The sequence below is a fragment of the Lepidochelys kempii genome, chromosome 10 (assembly GCF_965140285.1).
Source record: "Lepidochelys kempii isolate rLepKem1 chromosome 10, rLepKem1.hap1, whole genome shotgun sequence".
Lineage (NCBI taxonomy): Eukaryota > Metazoa > Chordata > Testudines > Cheloniidae > Lepidochelys > Lepidochelys kempii.
Window position 1 is genome coordinate 66,773,198 of NC_136389.1, and position 23,637 is coordinate 66,796,834.

At 40.5% G+C, this 23,637-nt stretch overlaps 1 protein-coding gene across 4 annotated transcripts in view; it reads left to right on the plus strand.

Annotated features, from left to right (window-relative positions):
* PDE8A (phosphodiesterase 8A) overlaps window positions 1–23,637 on the plus strand; it is a 197,161-nt gene that overhangs the window by 121,854 nt on the left and 51,670 nt on the right. For all 4 annotated transcript variants that reach the window (XM_073304039.2, XM_073304041.1, XM_073304040.2 and 1 more), the window contains one exon: window positions 20,082–20,138. In XM_073304039.2, the coding sequence (XP_073160140.1) occupies window positions 20,082–20,138 (57 nt within the window). The remainder of the gene's footprint in view (window positions 1–20,081; window positions 20,139–23,637) is intronic.

Here is a 23,637-nt window from a genome sequence, read left to right on the forward strand (position 1 = left end):
CTGTTTTGTCTTGGGTAAGAAGGACAGAGAGATCAAGAAAAAACTGCCAATATCATTGGGGTCAGGACATTTCTCCTGGCTCAAAGAAACATACAAGTGCATAAAACATATTAAATGAAATTTCCTGTGATTGAAAAAAAAAAAACTTTCACAACCAAAACACTGTTTCTCTCCTCTGGCTGTGATAACTATTACAGCCTTATGTTTAAAACTCCTAGCAGCAGAAGAAAAAGAGATGAGCTGGTGACCCATCTAAGCAGAATAACTTCCTAAGAGTCTAATCTAGGTAATTCCTCAACAGGTTTGTAGATACATTTTTCTTTTAATTCTTCAAAACAGCACGGGAGCTGGGCAGCCTCAACCCTTATTGGAACTGGTGATAGACTCCTTAGTCTGTCCCAGTTTTTCTGTTCCTTGACTTGTGACATTGGACTTCATTCAAGAAAGAAAACTCTTTATTTCTCCCTAATATCTGGGTAGTTCTTTCATGTTATAATTACCGTTTCCCGCAGGCTTCTTTTCCCATTAAATTGGCTTATAGGAATGCAGTAATATTTTTACTAAAACTAATGTACACTAATGGGCTTCCTTTTCTATATCCAGCTGAAGAAATGTCACATTAGGTTTTGCCGTTGTCAGGGTTCCCTCCCCACTCTGAACTCTAGGGTACAGATGTGGGGACCCGCATGAAAGACCCCCTAAGCTTATTTCTAGCAGCTTAGGTTAAAACTTCCCCAAGGCACAAATTCTTTGCCCTTGGAGGGTACGCTGCCACCACCAAGTGATTTAACAAAGAATCAGGGAAAGGACCACTTGGAGTTCCTATTCCCCCAAAATATCCCCCCAAGCCTTTACACCCCCTTTCCTGGGGAGGCTTGAGAATAATATCCTAACCAATGGGTTACAAAGTGATCACATACCCAAACCCCTGGGTCTTAGGACAATAGAGAAATCAGTCAGGTTCTTAAAAGAAGGATTTTATTTAATTTAAAAAAAAAGGTAAAAATCACCTCTGTAAAATCAGGGTGGAAAATAACTTTATAGGGTAACAAAAGATTCAAAAACACAGCAGAACTTCCTCTAGGCTTAGTTTCAAAATTTCAAAAACCAGGAATAAACCTCCCTCCAGCAGAGAAAAAATTCACAAGCAGAACAAAAGATAATCTCACACGCCTTGCCTGGCTTTTACTTACAATTTTTGTAATATGAGAGACTTTTAGGATGGTTTATAGGAGAAGAAGTTTTCTGACCTGATGCTTCTCTGCTTCCCAAGAGAACACACACAACAAAACCTCCCCCCAAGATTTGAAAGTATCTTCTTTCCCCATTGGTCCTTTTGGTCAGGTGCCAGCCAGATTATTTGAGCTTCTTAACCCCTTACAGGTAAGGAGGAATTGTAGGCTACCCTTAGCTGTATGGTTATAACAGCAGTATGTGAAATCAGGTCTAATTCTTCATTACCCAAGAGAACTCCAATAGCCTGGATATTTTGGGAACAGAATTGCTGGGTGCTCTACACATTGCTGTAATATACCATTGCTTTAAAAGACAGAAATCAGTACAGCTGTTATCTTACTCAGCATTGCTAGAGAGAGATCTGAAAGTTTCTCCTTTTGTTGCAGGCAGATGTGAGCTGCTTTGAGTCTCCTATGTTCAGTTGGGCAGATATAACTTCTGTCTTGCCCAAGGGAAGACACTGAGGCTTACAGTGAAACGTTTCCTGCTAAAATTTCTGGTAAAAGCTCCCTTCCAAAGCTATCAGCAGTCTGGATCACTGTCTAGGAAGAAACACTTGGTGCAGGAGAGGAAGGAGGAAATGGTGCCTGTGAACTTGTTAATGGTGTCACCAGACGGGACTTTAAAGTCTATTTTCTCTTGTTTATTCTCATACTTTGGTGTCATTCTTTCCCACTTCCAGTAGTATTCTTAGACCCACTGCATCCTGACTTTGAAAAAAATCAGCAAAGTGAGACAGTAATGATCAGTTTGGAAAAATATTTTGGATTGTCTCACAACTGATTCAAAGTTCTTCCATCTTATCAGAATATGTGCCTCAAAGGAGATGGTTGCTGGGCAGTGGCCCTCTGTCGCCGAAGCTAGACATGCATTGCATGTGTTATGTTAGCACCATTTTATGATACTCTGTGTGCTGAAGCCTCTCTCTCTCTCTAATGGCTTCTTCTCCTCCTCATTTACCATTATTTGTGCTAATTAAAACTTCATTGTTAGGCTACATGGTAGTACGGAGTTCTTTAGGACATGACAGAATTGCATAGACTTTTCCTAGCACATTGTTAAATCTGCAGTGTGAACTCTGCAGTGTGTGAGTTCTTCAGGTTTTTTAGCTATTGCATGCACAGGAGCTTGCTTCCAAAGTCTCCTATTATGTAAAAACAGCATAAGACCCAACTTTGCAAATTTAGTAAAAGTGGTCATGAATTTTTTGTCAAAATGTTATAGTTTTAGTTAGAAAATGCTGATTTGTCAAAACTGAAACTTTTCACAGACACATTGGTTTTGACTAAACTTTAGTAGGGAAGGTTTCTCAGGTCCAGGAGGCAGTTTCTGGTCAGAGAGAGAGCTTGAACTCAGAATGGCCAGTTGTTTAGGGCACTCACTTGGAATGAGGGTTGTATTCCCCACTCCGAATCAGGCAGAGTAAAGAAATGAATGTGGTTCCACCTCCCAGGTGAGTGCCCTAAGCACTGGGCCGTTTGTTATTCTGGGGCAAATAGCTTTCTCTTTCTTGTTTTGTTGCAAAAAAAATTCAAAAGGTCTCACTTTCATCCTGATGTGGAATGAAAACAAATTCCAAAACCTTGAACTTTTTCACAGAACAGAATTCTTGTTTCTCAGCAAATGATCTTATGGACAAGATTGACAAAATTGTGCTGGTTTCAGAGTAGCAGCACTGTCAGTCTGTATCCGCAAAAAGAACAGGCGGATTTGTGGCACCTTAGAGACTAACACATTTATCTGAGCATAGGCTTTCGTGAGCTACAGCTCACTTCATCGGATGCATGCCGTGGAAGATTGTGCTGAAAGCAGTAGGTAGTAATAACTTTAAAAAGCTGCCTTGCTGCACAAGTTTAGTCTAGTTAAGTACAAATATTACAGCCCTCCCACGGGGACAGAAAAGGCCCATTTTATAAAAATGAACAGTGTGTAGGATTTAACTCAGCCAGTTTGTTTTGAAAAGAACCTCTGGATGGTTCAGGTGGACTCACAGCTTGGAAAAGCTGATAAAGTACCTGAAGGAACCATTTCAAATGTAGCTGTGTAAATTACACAAATGGATCCTGCATTTACCTGGCTACCCTGCACACAAACACATGCTAGATATTTTGCACACCTGTATACCTGTGCAGTTTACATGGATGCAACTAAAAATCTCTAAATTCAGTAATCCATACAATCAGTTCATCCCAGTGAAGATGCTCTACACTTCTTCATGTGCAGGGCCTGTGGCAGGTTTCTGCACCCTCTTGTTTTATTTTATTTCCTTTAACATTTTTGAATGGGATCTTCCCACCTGCACCAAGAGTCTTTATGAAGGTTCTGGCCCCACACTAGAGGCAGTCCTGAAAGTATAATGGGTGGTTATATAAGCATCTCATCAGTAAAGATACCTCCAAATTATTCAGGCTGGAAAACTGACCTCTCTTTCCTTCATGCCTCAATGTGATGTTATATAATGGTGTAGCTGATAAGTTATATCAGTAGCGTTCAGCATATCTATATTATTTATACACTTATTGCATGTATTTACCACGGAAAACACAGCAGTAACACGTATGGGGAAATCCTGGTCCTATTGCAGTCAATGGAAGTTTTGCTATTAATCAATGGTGCCAGTATTTCACCCATAATCTTTACTGATGTCTATTTGGTACTATTCAATCTTATTAGCTGAACTTGTTTTTCGGAGTACCAGTATGTAGTGTTTTAAGTTGCTGATGACTTGTTTAGTAGAAGGAGAGGTCTAGAGGGAAACTAAGTCTGCTGAGAGCTGAGTTGTTATAGATACAAGTCCTTCTGTGAGGCTTCACCAGGAGGATGGTAACATATTGGCCAGGTAGGAATTTCTGTTTATTAGAAAGAAACATGCTGAATAATGCATCATCTTACATGAATAGCCACTTCTTCTGCGGAGCCAGCAATTTTTTTGTACCAGAACATCTCTTGTATACAGAATGTACATAAACTAGTTAAGAGTCAAAAGCTACATAGCTAAAGCATTTCTTCAGCAAAGGCTTTTTTAGTTTAAAAGTAGAGTATGCCTACGACAAACTCAAATAGAGTAAAATTCTGTTTATAAGAGCAGTAGAAGGAAAATCTCAAGTTGCTTTAATGTATTGAACTATGCTGACTGCAATTCTAATTATAGTGAACCTTCCCTTAGAGTGCAGGAGGATTGACATAACTGAAAATGGTATCATTATACTTTACTGAAGGTTTTGATCCCATTTATTCAGAATGTAATATTTAACCAGCTCTGTGGGCTGGCAGAGGCATTGTGTGCTACTGTATCAGACTTGAGTACAAGACCAGTGTCCTGTTTCAAACTCCCCTGTAGTCCACAGAAATGAACAAGCATCTGCATAAGGTGAAGCTAGTAACTCAGACACAGATTTTTAAAGGTATTTAGGCATTGCTGTGCTCAACATTGTAATGCTGAACTGATGTAGCCTGCTACATCAGTAAGGCATTGCCATACTGAGTTTGGCAATGCCTAAATACCTTTAAAAATCTGACCTCTTTCCCCTGGTTAGAGAATGAGCCTCTAGCCATTCAAGGGAGGAAGAGATCCCTGTCTATCTTCTTTCTAACAACAATGCCCCATCTGGATTTGCCTGTGGTAGAACAACACTGCTGCAAACAGAAAAGATCTGCCTATTTTTGAATGAAAGGACAATTCAGAAGTACAAATAATTCTCAACTTTTTATTATATGCTTCTTTAAAAAGCCGTAGTTCTAGAGGATAATAAATCTACTCTTTAAAGTATTCTTTATTTTCCAAAGTAAATAAGCAATTATATGTTGTGCTTAGGACAGAAAAGGTAGGGTTTAATTAAACAAAAATCCTGAAGTTTGAAGTGTTTATTATCGCTATTTAACATTTGCATTGTGGTAGTACCTAGAGGCCAAGGAGATCTGGGCTCTGTTTGGTTAGGTGTTTTACATGCACAGCTGACAATCCCTGCCCTAAGGAGCTTACAGTTTAAAAGTCAAGGTATAGGTGGGTGAGACAAAACAAGTGAGCCAGCGAGGAGGTAACAATAATCATAGGTTTTGTGCTGTTCTCAGCCAGTCAGGACCAGCGATCTCAGCAAGCCACCTGCCTGGCTATTAGCAGATTACAGTTTGCAGCAGGCCTTTACCAATTGGTCAGAAAATGAATTCTGTTCCCAAAGCTGTGGCCTTATGGTGCCATATACCATCATGTAGAAAACATTCAGGTTTAGACATTGGCCCGGATTGTGTCCTCCCACAGTCAAAGCCTCAGGAGGTGAATTTTTATGAAGAAATTTTCAAAGATTTCCTCATGGTGATTCCCCATGAAGTATTGTCAGGGGTGTACAGATCCCCTGGCCACCAGTGCCATCTGATCAGCGGCCTGCAAGCCCCAAAAGAGCTCTGGCCCCAATAGTCCCCCACCTGGGGCAGTTTGTGTTAGACCTGTTTTTTCTATATATGGACATACCTATGTTTTTTTTTAAATGTACTGTTTACCTGCTTTTCAGATATGCCAAGTACCCATTTACTTCAATGGGTACTCAGCACCTTGGGAATCAGGTTTGTTCCTTAAATAAGAAAAGCTTCCTAGTTTAGGACAAACTAAAAAACAGCAAAAGAGCCTGGCTGACTCACAGTCAGCTTTGACCAGTATTTGCTATTTCTGCGTAGGAGCTATGTCTATCTTTCTTTCTTTTTCCTGGTTCATTTATGATTATTGCACTATTGATGCATTAAGGCATGAAAAATATACCTGGCATAGAAAAATAACTGTAAATTTCCCTCATAGACTTGAAAATGTCTTTTGTAGTCAGTGAAGCCCATTCAAGTACAAGTGCTATGACAGTGAATGCCATAGAAATGCATATAAAAAATAATAAATGAATACCTTAAAACTCACCAGGATGGTAGCAGAGGTCTTTTGCATCCTGGCAACTCTGTGATCACCTTCAAAACAGAGCTAGCAAGTGGTCCCCAGTAGAAAGAAGAAATATAGTAGGTGGATCTGAAACAAATTAGAGCTTGTTGTTGTACTCCAGGATCTTTAGGCATCTGCAGAATTACAAGAGGATAAACAGTTTTAATACTATTAAACAATAGAACTACTGTGACATATTTAAATCTTCCAGAGTGCAGTGCAGTGCAACTGTTAAAATGCAAGCAGCAAGAATTTTCCTCAGGGCCAAAAGAATGTACTGTTTGTACTGAGGGTCTGCAAAAGAAGAAGGAAAGGGCAGTTCTCAATCTGCCTGTAAAATTAATACACCTAAGGCAGTGGAAGGTGAATGAAAAGTACTGTTCCAGTTAGACAAAAGTTGAGAAAACTCTCACTGGATTTATTCTCCACTGTTCAGAATGCCATGGTCCCAAACATCTTTAATACCCTATATTTAAAGGTTTCTTGGTTCATCACCAGCCAAAACTAAACACTAATCTCTCTTCAGTCTTCTATTCCTGTCCAGATAGTTGGGTATAGTTCCTCCTCGCCAGCAGATGGAGACAGAAGGACAGTATTTTGAAACTTTTTAGTGATGTCATCCTCCATATATAAGGGTTTGCTAGCTTCCAGAGCTCAGTTATGTGTGCCTTCACCTAGTGGGAGCCTTGAGCAGCTCTAGCCTTGTCAGATGAGGAGGAAAAAGAGAGAAGGAAGTAGGCCTTAGATGCCTATGGGAATTTCTAGCCACACACCGTTATCCAGCTGCCTCTGAAGCATTGTGTGACACTCAGACAGCTGGAGAGCTCTTGATCCAGCATGCAAAGAAAAAAACAGAGAAGGGCTCTGAGTTCCGGGAAAATAAGAGAATAGAGTTCTCAGAGAGCTAGGCAGGTTTTCCAGCGAGACACTGGTATGCAGCTTGTAAAAGATGACCTCATGATAACGGTCAACAGCTATGATTTGCTCCTGCAAGCAGCCCCTATTCACCAAAGATGCCTAGATGCTATGGAGATGAGCACGATTATAAAATAGAACTAATCTGGCGCATTCCTATCTGGCATTCTTTCAATGTGATCTAAATAAGGGGCAGGCACTCCTTCCCATAAATGTCCTTTTCTCATTTAAAATAATTACATTTCTATGTAGTGTGCATTGTTTGTTCATGTTGCCCTTACAGCTTTCTAGAGTCTTCAGAGATATTTCTTCAGAAGTTATACCCTGAAGTGTACTTGACTTTGCAGAACTCTGTAGAGCTAAAAGTGTCCTTAAGGCTGTTTTTGCATTGATAGTGACAGCTATTTCTGCAGCCTATGTATAGAAAACCATTATTATAGGGTTTTAAATTTTCTTCTAAAATACAAGACAGGTCATTGAGCTGCTGTTTCTCTCTTTAGTGCAGGATTTAACTCCAAATGCTTTTCAGCGTGGCCTGACCACATAGAAATATGTGGCCACAGTGTACTAAGTATTCCAGGGATCCAGAATGTACAAAGTTCACACCCCTGTGTGTGTGTGTGTGTGTGTCTCTCTCTCTCTGTCTCTCACACACACACACACTTCTCAGTGGGATCCTGAATTAAGACCCCAAACTTTTGGGTTGTTCAGATCCAGATCTGAATGTTGCATGTCAGGCCTGTTTCTACTTTAAATGCAACAATGTTAACTTGCCTAAGAAGGCAGCCCAAAAGATGGTCAGATCTCTAGAAGTGTGAGCTAGCTTTTGTTTCATGTTTCTCTTGCTTTAAATGCAAAGTGCTAATGTTTAGTGGAGTGTTGTATACAGATCAGTAAAGGGCTTCCAGGTTGGGCAGATGTTGAAGCAAATCCAACATTTGATTTGAACGCTGCTTTTTGCGAGCATGCTATTCGCTGCTCAACATCCTTGCTGTTATATAGAGAGAAAATCAGTGTTATTCCTTAGGGCTACCTTGTGGCTTTGGCTACATGCCCACATATAGTAAGGGAGAGTCAGAGTTCCCACCAGTGTTGTGTGGGCTACCTGAATCTTGGGTCCTGGAGCACAGGAGTAAGCAGTGCTGTGTGCCTGCTTAACCGTCACTGGAGCAGAAATGTGGAAAGGAGCAGGTCCATGGCTGCACGCCCTCAATTTACTAGACTCCTGAGCTGAGTCCGTGCAGGGGATGTCATAATTTGTGGTATAGGTCAGCAGCACCATTCCAAGGGGGAAACCGGGAGGGAACTAGGAGTCTGATGGCACCTTAAAGACTAACAGGGAGGGAACTGTGCTTCCCCAGAGCATTCTGTGCACCACCCCCTTGGGCAAGGCTGAGGCTAAAAGCACAGTTTTCAGAGGAACAGCCGTGTTAGTCTGTATTCGCAAAAAGAAAAGGAGTACTTGTGGCACCTTAGAGACTAACCAATTTATTTGAGCATGAGCTTTCGTAACCCTTCGAGTTTGAAAGCACAGTGATACAGCAACTATCTTCTCAGACTTTCTGTGGAGTTTAAGAATATGGCTAAGGTGAATAATAACGCAAAGGTGGGGTTTCCATTTGAATAACCTCTCCAATAAAGGGTTGTGGTGGAAAGGGAGGTGCAGTTGATCAGACAAGTGCCTGTCAGATTTTCACTTAGATTTATTAATGGATGATTTTTTCTGGCTTGTACATTATGAATAATTATTCCATCCATGGGGTACATTAGCATGAAAGAGACCTAGTCACCTTGCTACAGGACAAATACCTAGTTACAACAGAAACATTTTGGTGATGCTGTGTATAGACACATAAATATCATCTGTGACATCTATGGATAAAGAGTGCTGTAGAGGTGCTAAGTGTTCTTTTGTTGCATTTTATTTTATGAAGTATTCTGCTGCACAACTTTACAAGTAATTGGCTTTCTAGAAACCTTCTAGCCTGCTTTGTGAAACAGTTCTTACCTTTAAATAATAAACTTTGACTGTCTTTATGAAGCGTGTCTGGTCAGCACCTAGCATAATGAGCCATTGATCCATGACTGGGACCCTAAGTGCTATCACATTACAAATAATAAGTCAGTTTGGATAGCATAATTAACTTTTCCTGACAAAAATGGAATGATTCATTTCTATTAGCTCCAAGCTTACAATGCTATAAAGAGAAAGTTCCTGAATCCACACGGAGGAAATGTATAAGGAACAAATTCAGCATTCTCAGTTTCCCAAAAGTGTACAAGAAGTGTACAAGACCCTGATTTACCATTGCATGACTCCAACTTTGGGCTACTGTAACACTGCTGATCTCATTGGAGTGACACTGGTGTTAAACTGGAGTAGTGCAACCTGGAATCAGTCACAGAATATTTAAAAACAAACAGAAAACTTATAATAGTTAGAATGCATAAAATGCTTTACATATGGAATGTGATGTACAAGCATTGACTTACTAAAGACTTTCAATTGGACTGTCCACAATTTATTAATAAATATCTGTTAAATAGGCTTCTTAAATCATTTAGGGCCAAATTCTTGCCTCATATCCATGCACATGACTCCCACTCAGTATTCCCTCTTGGGACATTCAACAAAGCTCTGTTTCTGTTTGCCATATCACTTACTGTTAATGATGTACTAGTGTGTTGATCTGAGGCCAGACTTTGGCCCTCTTGATCTATACAAAACTAAAAGGGTCTCTGAATTGTACATAACATTTTAAAAATGGAGTAAGTGAACAGTAGTGAAAATTAAATCAAGGGCTTGTCTACACATGAAAATTAATCTGGAATAAGGTATGTATTATTTTAAAGTGGATTAATTATTTCTGATTAACTCCATGTGTGGACACTCTTATTCCAGAATAAGAGTGCCTTATTCCAAATTAGCTTAATCCACGCTGAATGTCCACACACACAGTTAATCAGGAATAGTTAATTGGGAATAACTCCTCATCTAGGCCCATATTATTCAGTTGGCTCATGCATCACCCTGCCTACATTGTCGTTTATGTTGCTAAACACTAGTATCAGAATGTTAAATTAAGAAAGATTTAAAATATATGGTATATTAAAGTGAAAAGACATTGGACCAGATCCTCAGCTGATCCTCAGATATTCAGCTGGTTTTAATTGTCATTGTTCTTTTGATGGAGCAGCGCCAACATAGACCAGATAGGGAACTGACCAAGCTAATGTAAATTCTAGATTTTATCAAAGCAAATTGTATTGGGTCAAAAATATACAGTCTGAATATTTGAGATTCTTTATCATTTGTCTAGGTCTTTTGTGAAAGATACATGTAAGAAAGTTAAATTAAGTGCTGAAATTAACACACTTGATCTACATTGAACAGAAGTTTTCTGTAAACTAATTGCCTCTCAGGGCTGTGTCTCTGGAATTCTATTAAGAATAACTGACAGCATTCATCTTAACTCCAAGGGTTCTTCTTATCTTGGTCCTTGAATCTGTTGAGCTAAGGTAAAACAACCTGGGACTTTTTGTTCCCTTTTTGTTCTCTCTTATGAATACTGTTGCCTCAAAATAACAAAGAGAATATGTGCATGGGGGCCAGATTCTGACCTCATTTTTACAGTGGTGTAAATCTAGATTTACACTGTACTCTAGAGTGATTTCATTTTAGTCCATGAAGTTATTCTGGATTTACACTGCAGAATTCAGCCAATGTATTGTAAGGCTCCTTTTATGTTGTTAAGCACTAATGATGGTGTTTGAGAACATCAACTCCGCCAGAGTTGGCGTGCAGCTTTTACTAATATTTTGTATTGTTATATTAAAAAGATATCATGTACTACAATGCACAATATTGATGTTAAATACTTAGAATGAGTACAGAAAATAATAGGACAAATCTTAAAGTCCCTACACATTCAAGTTCAATGGGAATTTTGCAAGGAATGTGTAAATGTGCAGAGTTCAGGATACGAGCAGTGTACATAGGTTTCAGAAGGTGAGAAGGTTATGTTATACAGGAAAAAAATGGATTAAAATCCAGTAGTCAGAAGCTACAGCTGGTATTGACCATGGAGAACTGCTTGCCTGGAGGTGTTAGCCACAGACAGCATAACGCCTTTTCCACTTGCAGGTAAAATCCATATACTGGTGTCCTATGTAGTGTGGATCTTAGCTGTCTCGAGAGCTCTCTAATATACTGTCTTGTCAGTTGAGATCCAGGAGGGCTACTCATGTGAACAGACCCATGATGCTGAAAGTGTTGGCTGAGATTTTTGGGGGGACAGCTCTTGTCTTTGGAATTCATTTCACCCTCTTGAGTTGATTGATCCTGGATCAGTTGGCTGTCAGGGTGTGACCTGAAGTCTGTCTGTTCACTTGGGCTTTTGCTTGATGGGATGGGTATGTTTAAGCTTACTAAAGCCGGTTTAAAATAAAATGTAAAGAGTTCATGTAAAATTAATCCAGGTTTTTAAATCGAAAAACCAAATTTGGAACATTTGAACTGGCCCATATGCTTACATCTTAATTTTGGGATTGAATATTTATAAATTTAGATGAAATTAGTCAATTCTTATTTGTGATGATTAATAATGTACATATACACAGAGGCAATATTCAAGAGTATATTTCAAAATTAAATTAAAATATATTTATACAATTTTAAAATATCAGTAAAATGATTAATATTGCTGGCAATAGACTATTAAGACTATAAAGAAGAAATGTTATATGTGATGAATAAGTTCTGATATTGCAAGCCCACTGACTTAATATACAGTCATTTTGGATACATTTTAAAACTCTCCACTAGTAACCCTGTACATCCAGTTTGGTAAGTTTACTCACAGCATTGCTATGTTTGTGTATGAGGTAGTATAGCCTATTGTGCTCCATTAATAAACTATATTTCAATTTTGCTAGAGCAAGTCTGGTAAAAACAACACATGCATGATGAAGTATTTATATTCAGAACATACTTGCTTTTAAGCATTGGAATAATTGGAACAAGGAAGAAAGGAAAGCAGCAGAATACGGACCCTGGACTTCAGAAAAGCAGACTTTGACTCCCTCAGGGAACTGATGGGCAAGATCCCCTGGGAGAATAGAGTCCAGGAGAGCTGGCTGTATTTTAAAGAATCCTTATTGAGGTTACAGGGACAAACCATTCCGATGTGTAGGAAGAATAGTAAATATGGCAGGCGACCAGCTTGGCTTAACAGTGAAATCCTTGCTGATCTTAAACACAAAAAAGAGGCTTACAGGAAGTGGAAGATTGGACAAATGACCAGGGATGGGTATAAAAATATTGCTTGGGCTTGCAGGAGTGAAACCAGGAAGGCCAAATCACACCTGGAGCTGCAGCTAGCAAGAGATGTTAGGAGTAACAAGAAGGGTTTTTTCAGGTATGTTAGCAATAAGAAGAAAGCCAAGGAAAGTGTGAGCCCCTTACTGAATGAGGGAGGCAACCTAGTGACAGAGGATGTGGAAAAAGCTAATGTACTCAATGCTTTTTTTGCCTCTGTCTTCACAAACAAGGTCAGCTCCCAGACTACTGCACTGGGCAGCACAGCATGGGGAGGAGGTGGCCAGCCCTCTGTGGAGAAAGAAGTGGTTTGGGACTATTTAGAAAAACTGGACCTGCACAAGTCCATGGGGCCGGATGCGTTGCATCCGAGAGTGCTAAAGGAGTTGGCAGATGTGATTGCAGAGCCATTGGCCATTATCTTTGAAAACTCATGGCGATCAGGGGAAGTCCCAGAAGACTGGAAAAAGGCTAATGTAGTTCCAATCTTTAAAAAATGGAAGAAGGAGGATCCTGGGAACTACAGGCCAGTCAGCCTCACCTCAGTACCTGGAAAAATCGTGGAGCATGTCCTTAAGGAATCAATCCTGAAGCACTTATAGGAGAGGAAAGTGATCAGGAACAGTCAGCATGGATTCACCAAGGGAAATTCATGCCTGACTAATCTAATTGCCTTCTATGATGAGATAACTGGTTCTGCGGATGAAGGGAAAGCAGTGGAGTTGTTATTCTGCGACTTTAGCAAAGCTTTTGACACAGTCTCCCACAGTATTCTTGTCAGCAAGTTAAAGTAGTATGGGCTGGATGGATGCACTACAAGGTGGGTAGAAAGTTGGTTAGATTGTCGGGCTCAACGGGTAGTGATCAATGGCTCCATGTCTAGTTGGCAGCCGGTATCTAGCGGAGTGCCCCAAGGGTCGGTCCTGGGGCCGGTTTTGTTCAATTTCTTCATTAATGATATGGAGGATGGTGTGGATTGCACCCTCAGCAAGTTTGCGGATGACACTAAACTGGAAGGAGTGGTAGATACCCTGGAGGGTAGGGATAGGATACAGAGGGACCTAGACAAATTGGAGGATTGAGCCAAAAGAAATCTGATGAGGTTCAACAAGGACAAGTGCAGAGTTCTGCACTTAGGACGGAAGAATCCAATGCACCGCTACAGACTAGGGACCGAATGGCTAGGCAGCAGTTCTGCAGAGAAGGACCTAGGGGTGACAGTGGACGAGAAGCTGGATATGAGTCAGCAGTGTGCCCTTGTTGCCAAGAAGGCCAATGGCATTTTGGGGTGTATAAGTAGGGGCATTGCCAGCAGATCAAGGGACGTGATTGTTCCCCTCTATTCGACACTGGTGAGGCCTCATCTGCAGTACTGTGTCCAGTTTTGGGCCCCACACTACAAGAAGGATGTGGAGAAATTGGAGAGAGTCCAGCGAAGGGCAACAAAAATGATTAGGGGTCTGGAACACATGACTTATGAAGAGAGGCTGAGGGAACTGTTTAGTCTATGGAAGAGAAGAAGGAGGGGGGATTTGATAGCTGCTTTTAACTACCTGAAAGGTGGATCCAAAGTGGATGGATCTAGACTATTCTCAGTGATAGCAGATGACAGTACAAGGAATAATGAATGGTCTCAAGTTACAGTGGGGGAGATTTAGGTTGGATATTAGGAAAAACTTTTTCACTAGGAGGGTGGTGAAACACTGGAATGCGTTACCATTCAAAAGACTGTTGGTCTTTTAAGGTGGAATCCCCTTCCTTAGAAGTTTTTAAGGTTAGGCTTGACAAAGCCCTGGCTGGGATGATTTAGTTGGGATTGGTCCTGCTCTGGGCAGCAGGTTGGACTAGATGGCCTCCAGAGGTCCCTTCCAACTCTGTTATTCTATGATTCTATGGTTCTAATTTGTCATAGTGCTGTATTTAGGAAAGACTACTTGTTAGTTGGGCATATTATACAATTAATATATTATGGTTTAGTACTAAAATACCACTCATTATTGTATCACTATCAGACATTTTAATGGGAACAAATGTTAGGCTTGAGACTTGTAGTAAAGCTTAGATGAACCAACAGTTACTTAGTGCTAAACTGTTATCAGAAATATCCTCATTATTGGCTGAATCCTAAACCCTAGGTTCCCTGTAAGCACTGCCCATATGTAGTCCATTTAATAAAAGTGGCTGCACGGTTGATAATATCGAGCAAGTGTGTCTCACTTCTTTATTCACGTAAGTAGACAGCAAAATTCTCAATAAAGGTAATCATCTAGTACCAAACCCTGCGGCTTCCCATGTGTCCTCATGAAAGCTGTGACCTTTGAGGAGGGGGAGATCAGCAGCAGTCTGGAGACTCCTGCAGAGATGAGTAGGGAGGAGAGATTACTGGTGGGCCTATGTGGTCCACAGGGACTGTGTGGGGGCAAAAAGTAACTTCCATTGAATGTGCAGCCAGTTGTTGGTGGAGAGTCTGAAAGGAAGTGATAGAGTAGTTGCAGATTGTGGCGGATTCATTTTTATGAGCACTTTTTCTCCCTACTACTCCGCTGCTCCAATATTCCCTCTCCTGAACAGGTTGGTCTGTAGCAGAGGCGGCAGCCATGCCTCTGAAGGCCATGGATACATTGGGCGAGCCAGGGGCCTGGATTAAAGCATCACACAAAAACTTCAGAAAATATTTTAAAAAAAAATCAGCCTGCAGAAATAATATAGTTGCGTCTCTTTAACGTGAATACTGTTTGGTAGTTAATAGCCAAAGGCTTTTATTCCAGCTGACTCTGCCTCTTTTGAGGGTTAGCTCTGCCCTCCAATTAGGAATGGCAACAGAGGTATTTTAGACTCAGCCAAGATATGAGAAATCTGGTAAGCAGGAACCCTACGGCATGTAGGCACTTTTGATGTGTCCTACATTCTAACCAAGTAGTATATCACCATAACTAGCACATAGAGTTATCCTGCCATTTCTGCTCTTTGTTCTTTACGAGAAGTATTCCATGAGCAAGTTCATATTAGGGTTTTCTCTCTGTAGGAATGAAAAAACATGAGTAGGTCTTCCCTGTAGATTCTGCTCTGGCAGAGTTGTGAAGGAGGACTCATAGTAAGAAGAAATCTGAAATGTTTTAATAGGTTACATCAGGTCACCATCTAGTTGGTTGTACTTTAATCAGAGCAGTCACAGTTGTTTGGGCCAGTCTGTTTTAAGCTTATTTCAGTTGTGTGTTTACCGAACATTCACTTATTTCTGAATTATTTTACCAGCAATTTCAGTGACAGCAATTTAGGGTCCAGATTTTGCAAACCCTCCATAGCAAGCATAGTGCTTTGTAAGGCACAGAGCCCTCAGTGTAGTTCCCACTAAAGTCGATTGAAAGACTCTCACTGGTTTTAATGAATTGAAATGATTAATCAAGTTATTTGAACAGATTTCAACCAGATTAAGAATTAACCAGGCTGCGCCAAAATTTTCCAGCTGAGATGCAGAAGAGGATTTTTCTTCCACCTGGGACAGAAAGTTAACATGTAACAAGATAGTTTATCACATGCAGGTGGTGTCTGTAAGTGGAGCTTAAACATCAGTTTGGCAAAAAAGGTATTTTGTAGACTCCGCTAACTCCCTGTTGGACAACTCCTGCTTGGCTTATTGTAGTGACTAGTTCCATTGTTCTCATGAGACTATCTGTTCGAGCAGAGTGAACAGGAATTCGTTCCATGCATGCCCATTTCAAAACTACGGTGAAATAGGACATAACTGATCGTGGTTGATAGTGTCTACTTAAGGGAAGTTCTGGCCTGAAATAATCAGGAGTTTCAGGTGAAATTGAGGTGATGGATTGGGAGATCTGTATGGGAAAAACTGCACAGAGCCTGCCAACACAGTTCTGACTGTGCCGGGCTCCAACCATTGCTATTAGGACCCAATCCTGCTAAGTGCAGAACACCTCCTGAGAGATGCTGGGCTTCTTTAACCCCCACAGAAGTCAACGGAAGTTGAGTGTGCCTGATTCCATGCAGGATCAGACTGTTGGTCTTTTAATGCTTCTATGAGCATTAAATTTACTCAAACTTGTAGAAGAAAGGAGCAAATGAAAGCAATAGCTGGCAGCAGTAATTGTATCTTACTGTTTAATATTAGACTTGGCATGGGTTCTAAATACCTGTAAACTTTGGGAAAGTTCAGCTCTGGTCTGAACCTTACAGCTCAAAGCCGTTGTTAGTTAAAATTGAAAACACTTTCTGCTGGCAGCCTGAATGCACAAAAATAAATCTTTCAAAATGTAATGTAAAGTGTGGTTATGCTCAGAAAAGTGACTGTAAATATGGCAACTCTTCCTCTATAGATATTCTCCCTGTATGTCCTCCAGGCATTTCTGCTGAGTTTACTGATTAGCACCACAGTTACGGCTGTTAGCACCACAAAGCCAATAAAACGATGGCACAGAAAGATGGATTTGCATCTGCCTCATGCATTAACAACTACAGTACCAGCTAATTTCTTAGTGTAAAATCGTTAAGTGGTGATGAGGTGAGAAGCAGAACAAACCAGCTTGATTTTTCACATCCCAGGAAGAATTTTCAGTGTTTGCAATGAGAAGAATCACCTTTCGGGAGTGTTTAAAGTGAATAAATCTGATCTGGAAGTTATTGAGAAAGTAAATCTGGAACCCTCTCTATGTCGATTTTACAGTCACTGTTAAAGCCCCACTTTAATAACAAAGGCATAAACTGTTCCTGTATTGTTTTCTCAGGTGTTGCACTGGCATTTTCCTCGCCTCATATTTCTCTCTCATTTACATTTATATTGGTGATTTCCAAATTGATAAATAAAAGCACACATGAAGAGCCTTACAGGCTATGCAATGGAGCAATAAGGTCATAGAGAGAAAAGAGCATGTAATTTTAAAAGGTTTTTATGTGGTATATGGGATGTAATGATGGTTCTTTAAAATTACTTATTGGAAAAATTCTAGACTGCAAAGGATTAAATCTGATCTTAAAGTGTGGTTTTACTCTGAAAAAAAAAAAACAATGTAAAAATGCCACCTCTGTACTCAACAGATCTGTTCCTTGGGTGTATATGATCCCAAGTCCTCTTTGTTTACTACATTGCCAAAAATAAGTTTCTTCTGCTTTTTTACCCCAGTTAGCTCGGCAGCTAAGCAAGAACCAGCTGGACTTTAGTTCCCCTTTTATATCAAGAGAATTCTTTATTAATTGTTTGTGTTCTCTCTCTCAGGATACATCATCAACAGCCAAAAAAAGCCCAACAACAACCGTGCGACAGTAAGTCTCAGAGCCTGGGTGAACTGACTTGGGCTTGCACTGCAGAGCTAAAAATGGCTCAGGCTGGAGACCAGGCTCTGAAACTGCAGGAGGGGGAGAGGATGGGTCTTGCAGACCAGGTTCCAGCCTGAGCCCAAACATCTACACTGCTGTTTTTAGTCCCTCAGCGAGAGCCCGAGTCAGTTCACCCCGGCGCTGAGACTTGCTGCTGCTATGTTTTGGTTTTGCTGTGTAGATGCACCCTCAGAGACCAAAAATACAAAAGGCCAGATTTTTAAAGGTATTTTGGCCCTTCAAGATGCAGATAGGTGCATAAGCACATCTGAAAATCCCACTAGGCACCTATGTACATCTTTAGGCACCTAAATACCTTTGAAAATCTAGCCCAAAGCCACTTAAGAGCCATTCCATTTACTCCTGTTCCCGTCTTCAGGCAATAATGCCTAATAGTCTATAGGTTTCAGAGTAACAGCCGTGTTAGTCTGTATTCGCAAAAAGAAAAGGAGTACTTGTGGCACCTTAGAGACTAACCAATTTATTTGAGCATGAGCTTTCGTGAGCTACAGCTCACTTCATCGGATGCATGCCGTGGAAACTGCCTTTGGAAAGGAAGATGATGTCTGTCTGTATCTGTACAAGTTTTTTCATGCAGTTGATAGATTTCCACTCCATACGGCTAAATGCAGTGCCTTGCATAATGACAGGTTTCAGAGTAGCAGCCGTGTTAGTCTGTATTCGCAAAAAGAAAAGGAGAACTTGTGGCACCTTAGAGACTAACCAATTTATTTGAGCATGAGCTTTCGTGAGCTACAGCTCACTTCATCGGATGCATGCCGTGGAAACTGCACGGTATGCATCCGATGAAGTGAGCTGTAGCTCACGAAAGCTCATGCTCAAATAAATTGGTTAGTCTCTAAGGTGCCACAAGTTCTCCTTTTCTTTTTGCTAATAGTCTATAGTATCAAAGACAGTTAGTTAGTAGGTAGAGCTAGTAAGAGCAGCAGACACACCTGATCATCATTACTTGTAATGATGCAAGAGAAGGAAAGATCCTAGCTTGACTCTCGGATCCCAAGCTAAATTGGCACTTAGAAAATTATTCTTTTCATGTGTAATCCATGTACACTCAATATGGAAATCACTGACACACAGTGTACATAGCACACCGCAGTGGCATTTTACAATCACTTTTCAGAGTAGAAGTGAATTTTAAACATACGTGCCTTTAAATACTTATCTCAGAGTTCTGCAGCCTTCAGTTTCTGAAGGCTCTCATGGTCTCCACCAGCATGGCCTTGGGAAATAATGCATCAGAGCATACTTTGGGAAGTGAAGTGTGCATATTTATTTGTACAGCTTTCAAGCTCTCCTCATTTTGTAGTGAAATCCATTACTGATAAGGTTTCTAAAGCAGAGTGTGATGGGCCACACCACTCACCACTAGTCTGGCACCTCCTCCTGGGTGCTCTGGGGATTAGCTCATCAGGTCAATGCCCATCACCACGGTCGTACCCAGTCACACTCCCTCTCTCTCAGGTCTGCAGCTCCTCTCTTGTCCCAGGAAGCACAGCGTCCTCCTCATGACTCAGCCCTCTGGGCAGGTCGCTCAGCATTTTTTCCCCTTACTGGGATATATCAAAGTCTTTCCTTCAGCAGCCCTATGCAGTATTCCCATTCACTGCCTCAACTGAGCAGTTCTGGGCTTTATTCTCCCAGCCCTCATTGCTCCTTCCCTGGACTGCTTCCTACCACTCATTTCCCACCACGATCTCTGGGTGTACTTGCTCCAAACCTTCTTCCCTCTACCCAAGGAGTGATTGCTCTTTCTCAGCAGCCCTTGTCTGTTGCCAGCTTCCTGGCTTTATAGGCCCTGCCTGTTCCTGCCCAGCTGAGCCTGCTTTCTATCAGTTCCCTGCCCTCTAGCTCTCCCTCCAGGTGCAGTCTGTGCAGTTAATTGGCCTGCCTGGTCTTCTGAACCCCTTCCAGTCCTGTGTGGGGTGGACACCCATCACCCAGTTACATACTTTTACTTTTCTTTTGTGAATTAAATGCTTATTTACATTTTTAAAAGAAAGCTTTTTCTAAACATTTGCCTGTGTTGTGGAACAGCTTAAATAATACTGAGAATACAGAAAATTAATGAGCTGTCTAGCATACGCACAAGACTAATACACAGCTTTATGTTTCAGATGACAATAAGAAAGTGACTGTAACCTGCTCGTTGATTTGTAACCTTGTTGTTGTTACACTGAATAGGAATTTCTAAAAGCAACACAAAACCCTTATAGACAGATGGGCTGATAATGATAGCAATATATTTGTGACCCAGTGGTAAATAAGAGAGCTCTTCTTTTAGAGAGCTGATTTTCCTTCCTCCATGAGCAGGTACGTGTTAAAAAATTCTCTTCTTTTTTGTAGGCAGCAGTGACAGATGTGCAGTTTGGCCCTATGAGACTCCACCAAGATCAACTTCAGGTAACACTTTAGGAAATGCTGAAACTAAGGTGAAGTTTCATGATTATCACACTGCATTTGTCCTGTAATTTATGGTATGCACATTGATGTTCAAATAAATATTTCACAGCTCAAACCAAAGACCAAATTTTCAGCAGGGTAATGTTTGTGACTGGATCCATTTTGTGCGCACAACCCTTCCCCAGGGCATTTTGGCGTGCCAGGCAACAAGCATGTTATCTAACAGATACAGCACTCTGTAAGTTTTCCCATCCTAAAATAAATCCCCACCCTATTTCCAGCCTCTCTCCCTTCTCCCCGGCATCTCTCAACTTACTGACATGATATCTACAACTATTTCTCCTCGTTTCTGTTCTCCACTTCCACCTATATTCCAGTCCAATCTGGTTCTCAACCACTACACTTCACTCTCCTGAAACTGCTCTGAACAAGGTTGCTCTTTAATAATCCAAATGGACAAATCTCAGACCCTCTGCCCCATCCTTCATCCTCTTTGAGCTTTCGACTGCACTTAATACTGCTGAGCATAGCCTCCTTCCTGATGCCTCATCCTCTCTCAGCTTCTGCAACTCCATCCTCCCTTGGTTCTCCTCCTGCTGCTCTGGTTGTTCCATCAGTACTTCTCTTGGTGAATCCACCTCTTCACCCCCTCACCCTTTCCATGGGTATCCCATAGGGGTCCATCAATGCTCCACGCATCTTCTCCCTCTACACCCCATCTCTAAGTAATATTATCCATTCAGATGGTATCAGTTTATACTTAATAATATGGCAAAGGCTGAACTCATCTTCCCAAGTCCTTCCTACTCCCTATTTCTCTGTCACCATTGACAACACCACAGTTCTCCTTGTAACTCAAGCCTATAACCTAGTGTCATCCTGGAGTCCACTACCTCTCTTGCTGCACAGATTCATTTATAGATTCATTCATAGCTCATAAGGCCAGAAAGGACCATTGTGATCATCTAATCTGACCTCTTGCATAACCCAGGACTCTTATAGGACTTCCCTGTATTAATTACTCTTTGAATGAGATCATCTCTTTTAGAAAAAAAAAAATCCAATCTTGACTGAAAAATTTCCAGTGATGGGCAATCCACCACAGCATTGGTTAATTACCCTCATTTTAAAATTTTACACCTTGTTTCAAGTTTGAATTTGCTTAGCTTCAATTTACAGCCATTGAATCCTGTTATAGTTTTATCTTCTAGAGTGAAGAGCCCTCCATTATCAGATTTCTGTTTCCCGCATAGGTACTTATAGACTTTGATCAAGTTCCCCGTAACCGTATCTTGGATGTCATGTTCTTCTATCCTTTAATCATTGCCATGGCTCTTCTCTAAAACTCTCCAGTATTTCTTGAACTATGATTCCACAACTGGACACATTATTCCCGTACTGGTCACATCAGTGCCAAATACAGAGGTAATGTAACCTCTCTACTTCTAGTCAGTATTCCCCTGTTGTTATATATCCAATGGATCACAGTAGCTGTTTTGGCCACGGCATTGCAATGGGAGCTCATGTTCAACTGATTAGCCGTCAAGCCATCATGAGTCTGAAAAAGACTTGTGGGTCACCATTTTCCAGGATAGAGTCCCCCATCCTGTAAGTATTACCTGCATTCTTAGTTCTTAGATGTATACACGTACATTTAGCTTTATTAAAACACATATTGTTTGCTTGTGTCCCTCTTACAAAGTGATCCAGATCGATCGGTATCAGTGACCTGTCCTCTTCATTATTCACCACTCCCTCAATCTTTGTATATCTGCAGTTTTTATCAGTAATGATGTTCTAGTTTCTTCCAGAGTCATTGATAGATATGTTAGTGTGTGGGGCCAAAAAGTGCTTCCTTTGAGATCCCACTAGAAATACATACTCTTGATAATGATTCTTCATTTCCGATAACATTTTGAGACCTATCAGTTAGCTAGTTTTTAATTAATTTAATATGTGTCATGTTGATTTTGTATCTTCCTAGTTTCTTAATTAAAATGCTGTGTGGTATGAAGTCAAATGCTTTACAGAAATCGAAATATATTACATCAACACTATTACCTTTTTCAATCCAATTAATAATCTCACCAAAAAAAGTTATCAAGTTAGTTTGACATGATCTGTTTTCTACAAACTCATGCTAATAGGCAATAATTATATTACACTCCTTTAATTCTTTATTGATCAAATCCTATATCAGCTGTCTTATTATTTTGCGCAGGATCAATGTCACGCTGACAGAACTACTGCCCAGGTTGTCCCATTGATCTCTCTTAAATATTGGCACTACGTTAGCTTTCTTCCAGTCCCCTGCAACTTCCTCACTGTTCCAAGACTTGTTGCAAATCTGCATTAATGGTCCAGAGAGCTCTTCAGCCATCTCTTTTAAAATGCTTGGATGCAAGTTAGCTGGACGTGCAGATTTTAAAATGTCTAATGTTCAGTAGCTGCTGTTTAACACCCTTGCTGGTTACAGTTGGACTGGAGAGTATTTCATCATCATATGACTGAATACATCATCCTGCTTTTGCCCCAAACGAGGGCAGAAATATTTCTTGCACACGTCCATCTTTTCTGCATTATTGTTGACAATTCTACCATTTCCATCTAGTAATGGTTCAATAAATCAAGCCTCATAATACCCAGGGGAGGTAGCTAAATATTATTATCCGCATTTTACAGATAGGGATACTGAGGTATAGAGAGGTTAAACGACTTCAAATCTATGGCAGAGCCAGGAATACAACCCAGATCTGCTGATGGCTGTTCTGTGCTTTTTGCTACAAAATGATCCTTCCTTTCTTAAGATTGTTATAAATTAACTTTCACTAAAAATAGCCCAAACTATTACATGTTTTTACAGAGAGTTTAGCATAAACTACTATTGGTTGCTATAAAAGGAATCTGAGTTAAATGAACACAAAGTCCTTCACTCTTACAAAAATATGCACTACATGTAACTGTTAAGATTTATTGATAGACATTCCGCCAACTGGGTCCAAAGTGTAACTACTGCTGGAATTCTTAAAATAGCCCAGAAGTATAAAGTTCAGCAGGATGTGGTGTGAGTTACAGAAGCTATACATTATTGTTTGACCAGAGTATACATATCTTACTGTAGTTTGATTAAATTACTGAAAGTTTTGGTGTTGTGTGACAATAGCCAAATTCTGAAAGTGACTTTATTGCCCCTTTCCAAAAATGGACACACACGTTGTATTATCTGCAAAAGCAGCATTAATTAAAGGCCTGTATTCTGTCTGCAAACAGCCCAAATAAAGCCTCTTCCTCACTCCCTACACAGTGTCATCCTGATGCAAAGCCTGTTTCAGTCAATGGCAGTTTTTCTGTAGACTTTAATGACCTTTGGATCTGGCCCTCTTCAACTTCTATAGCACCTTCCATCGTGGTTATCCGAACACCATACAAACATGAAGGAATTAAGCCTCCCCACACCCATATGAAGTGGGTAAGCATTCTTATCCCCATTTCAAAGAAA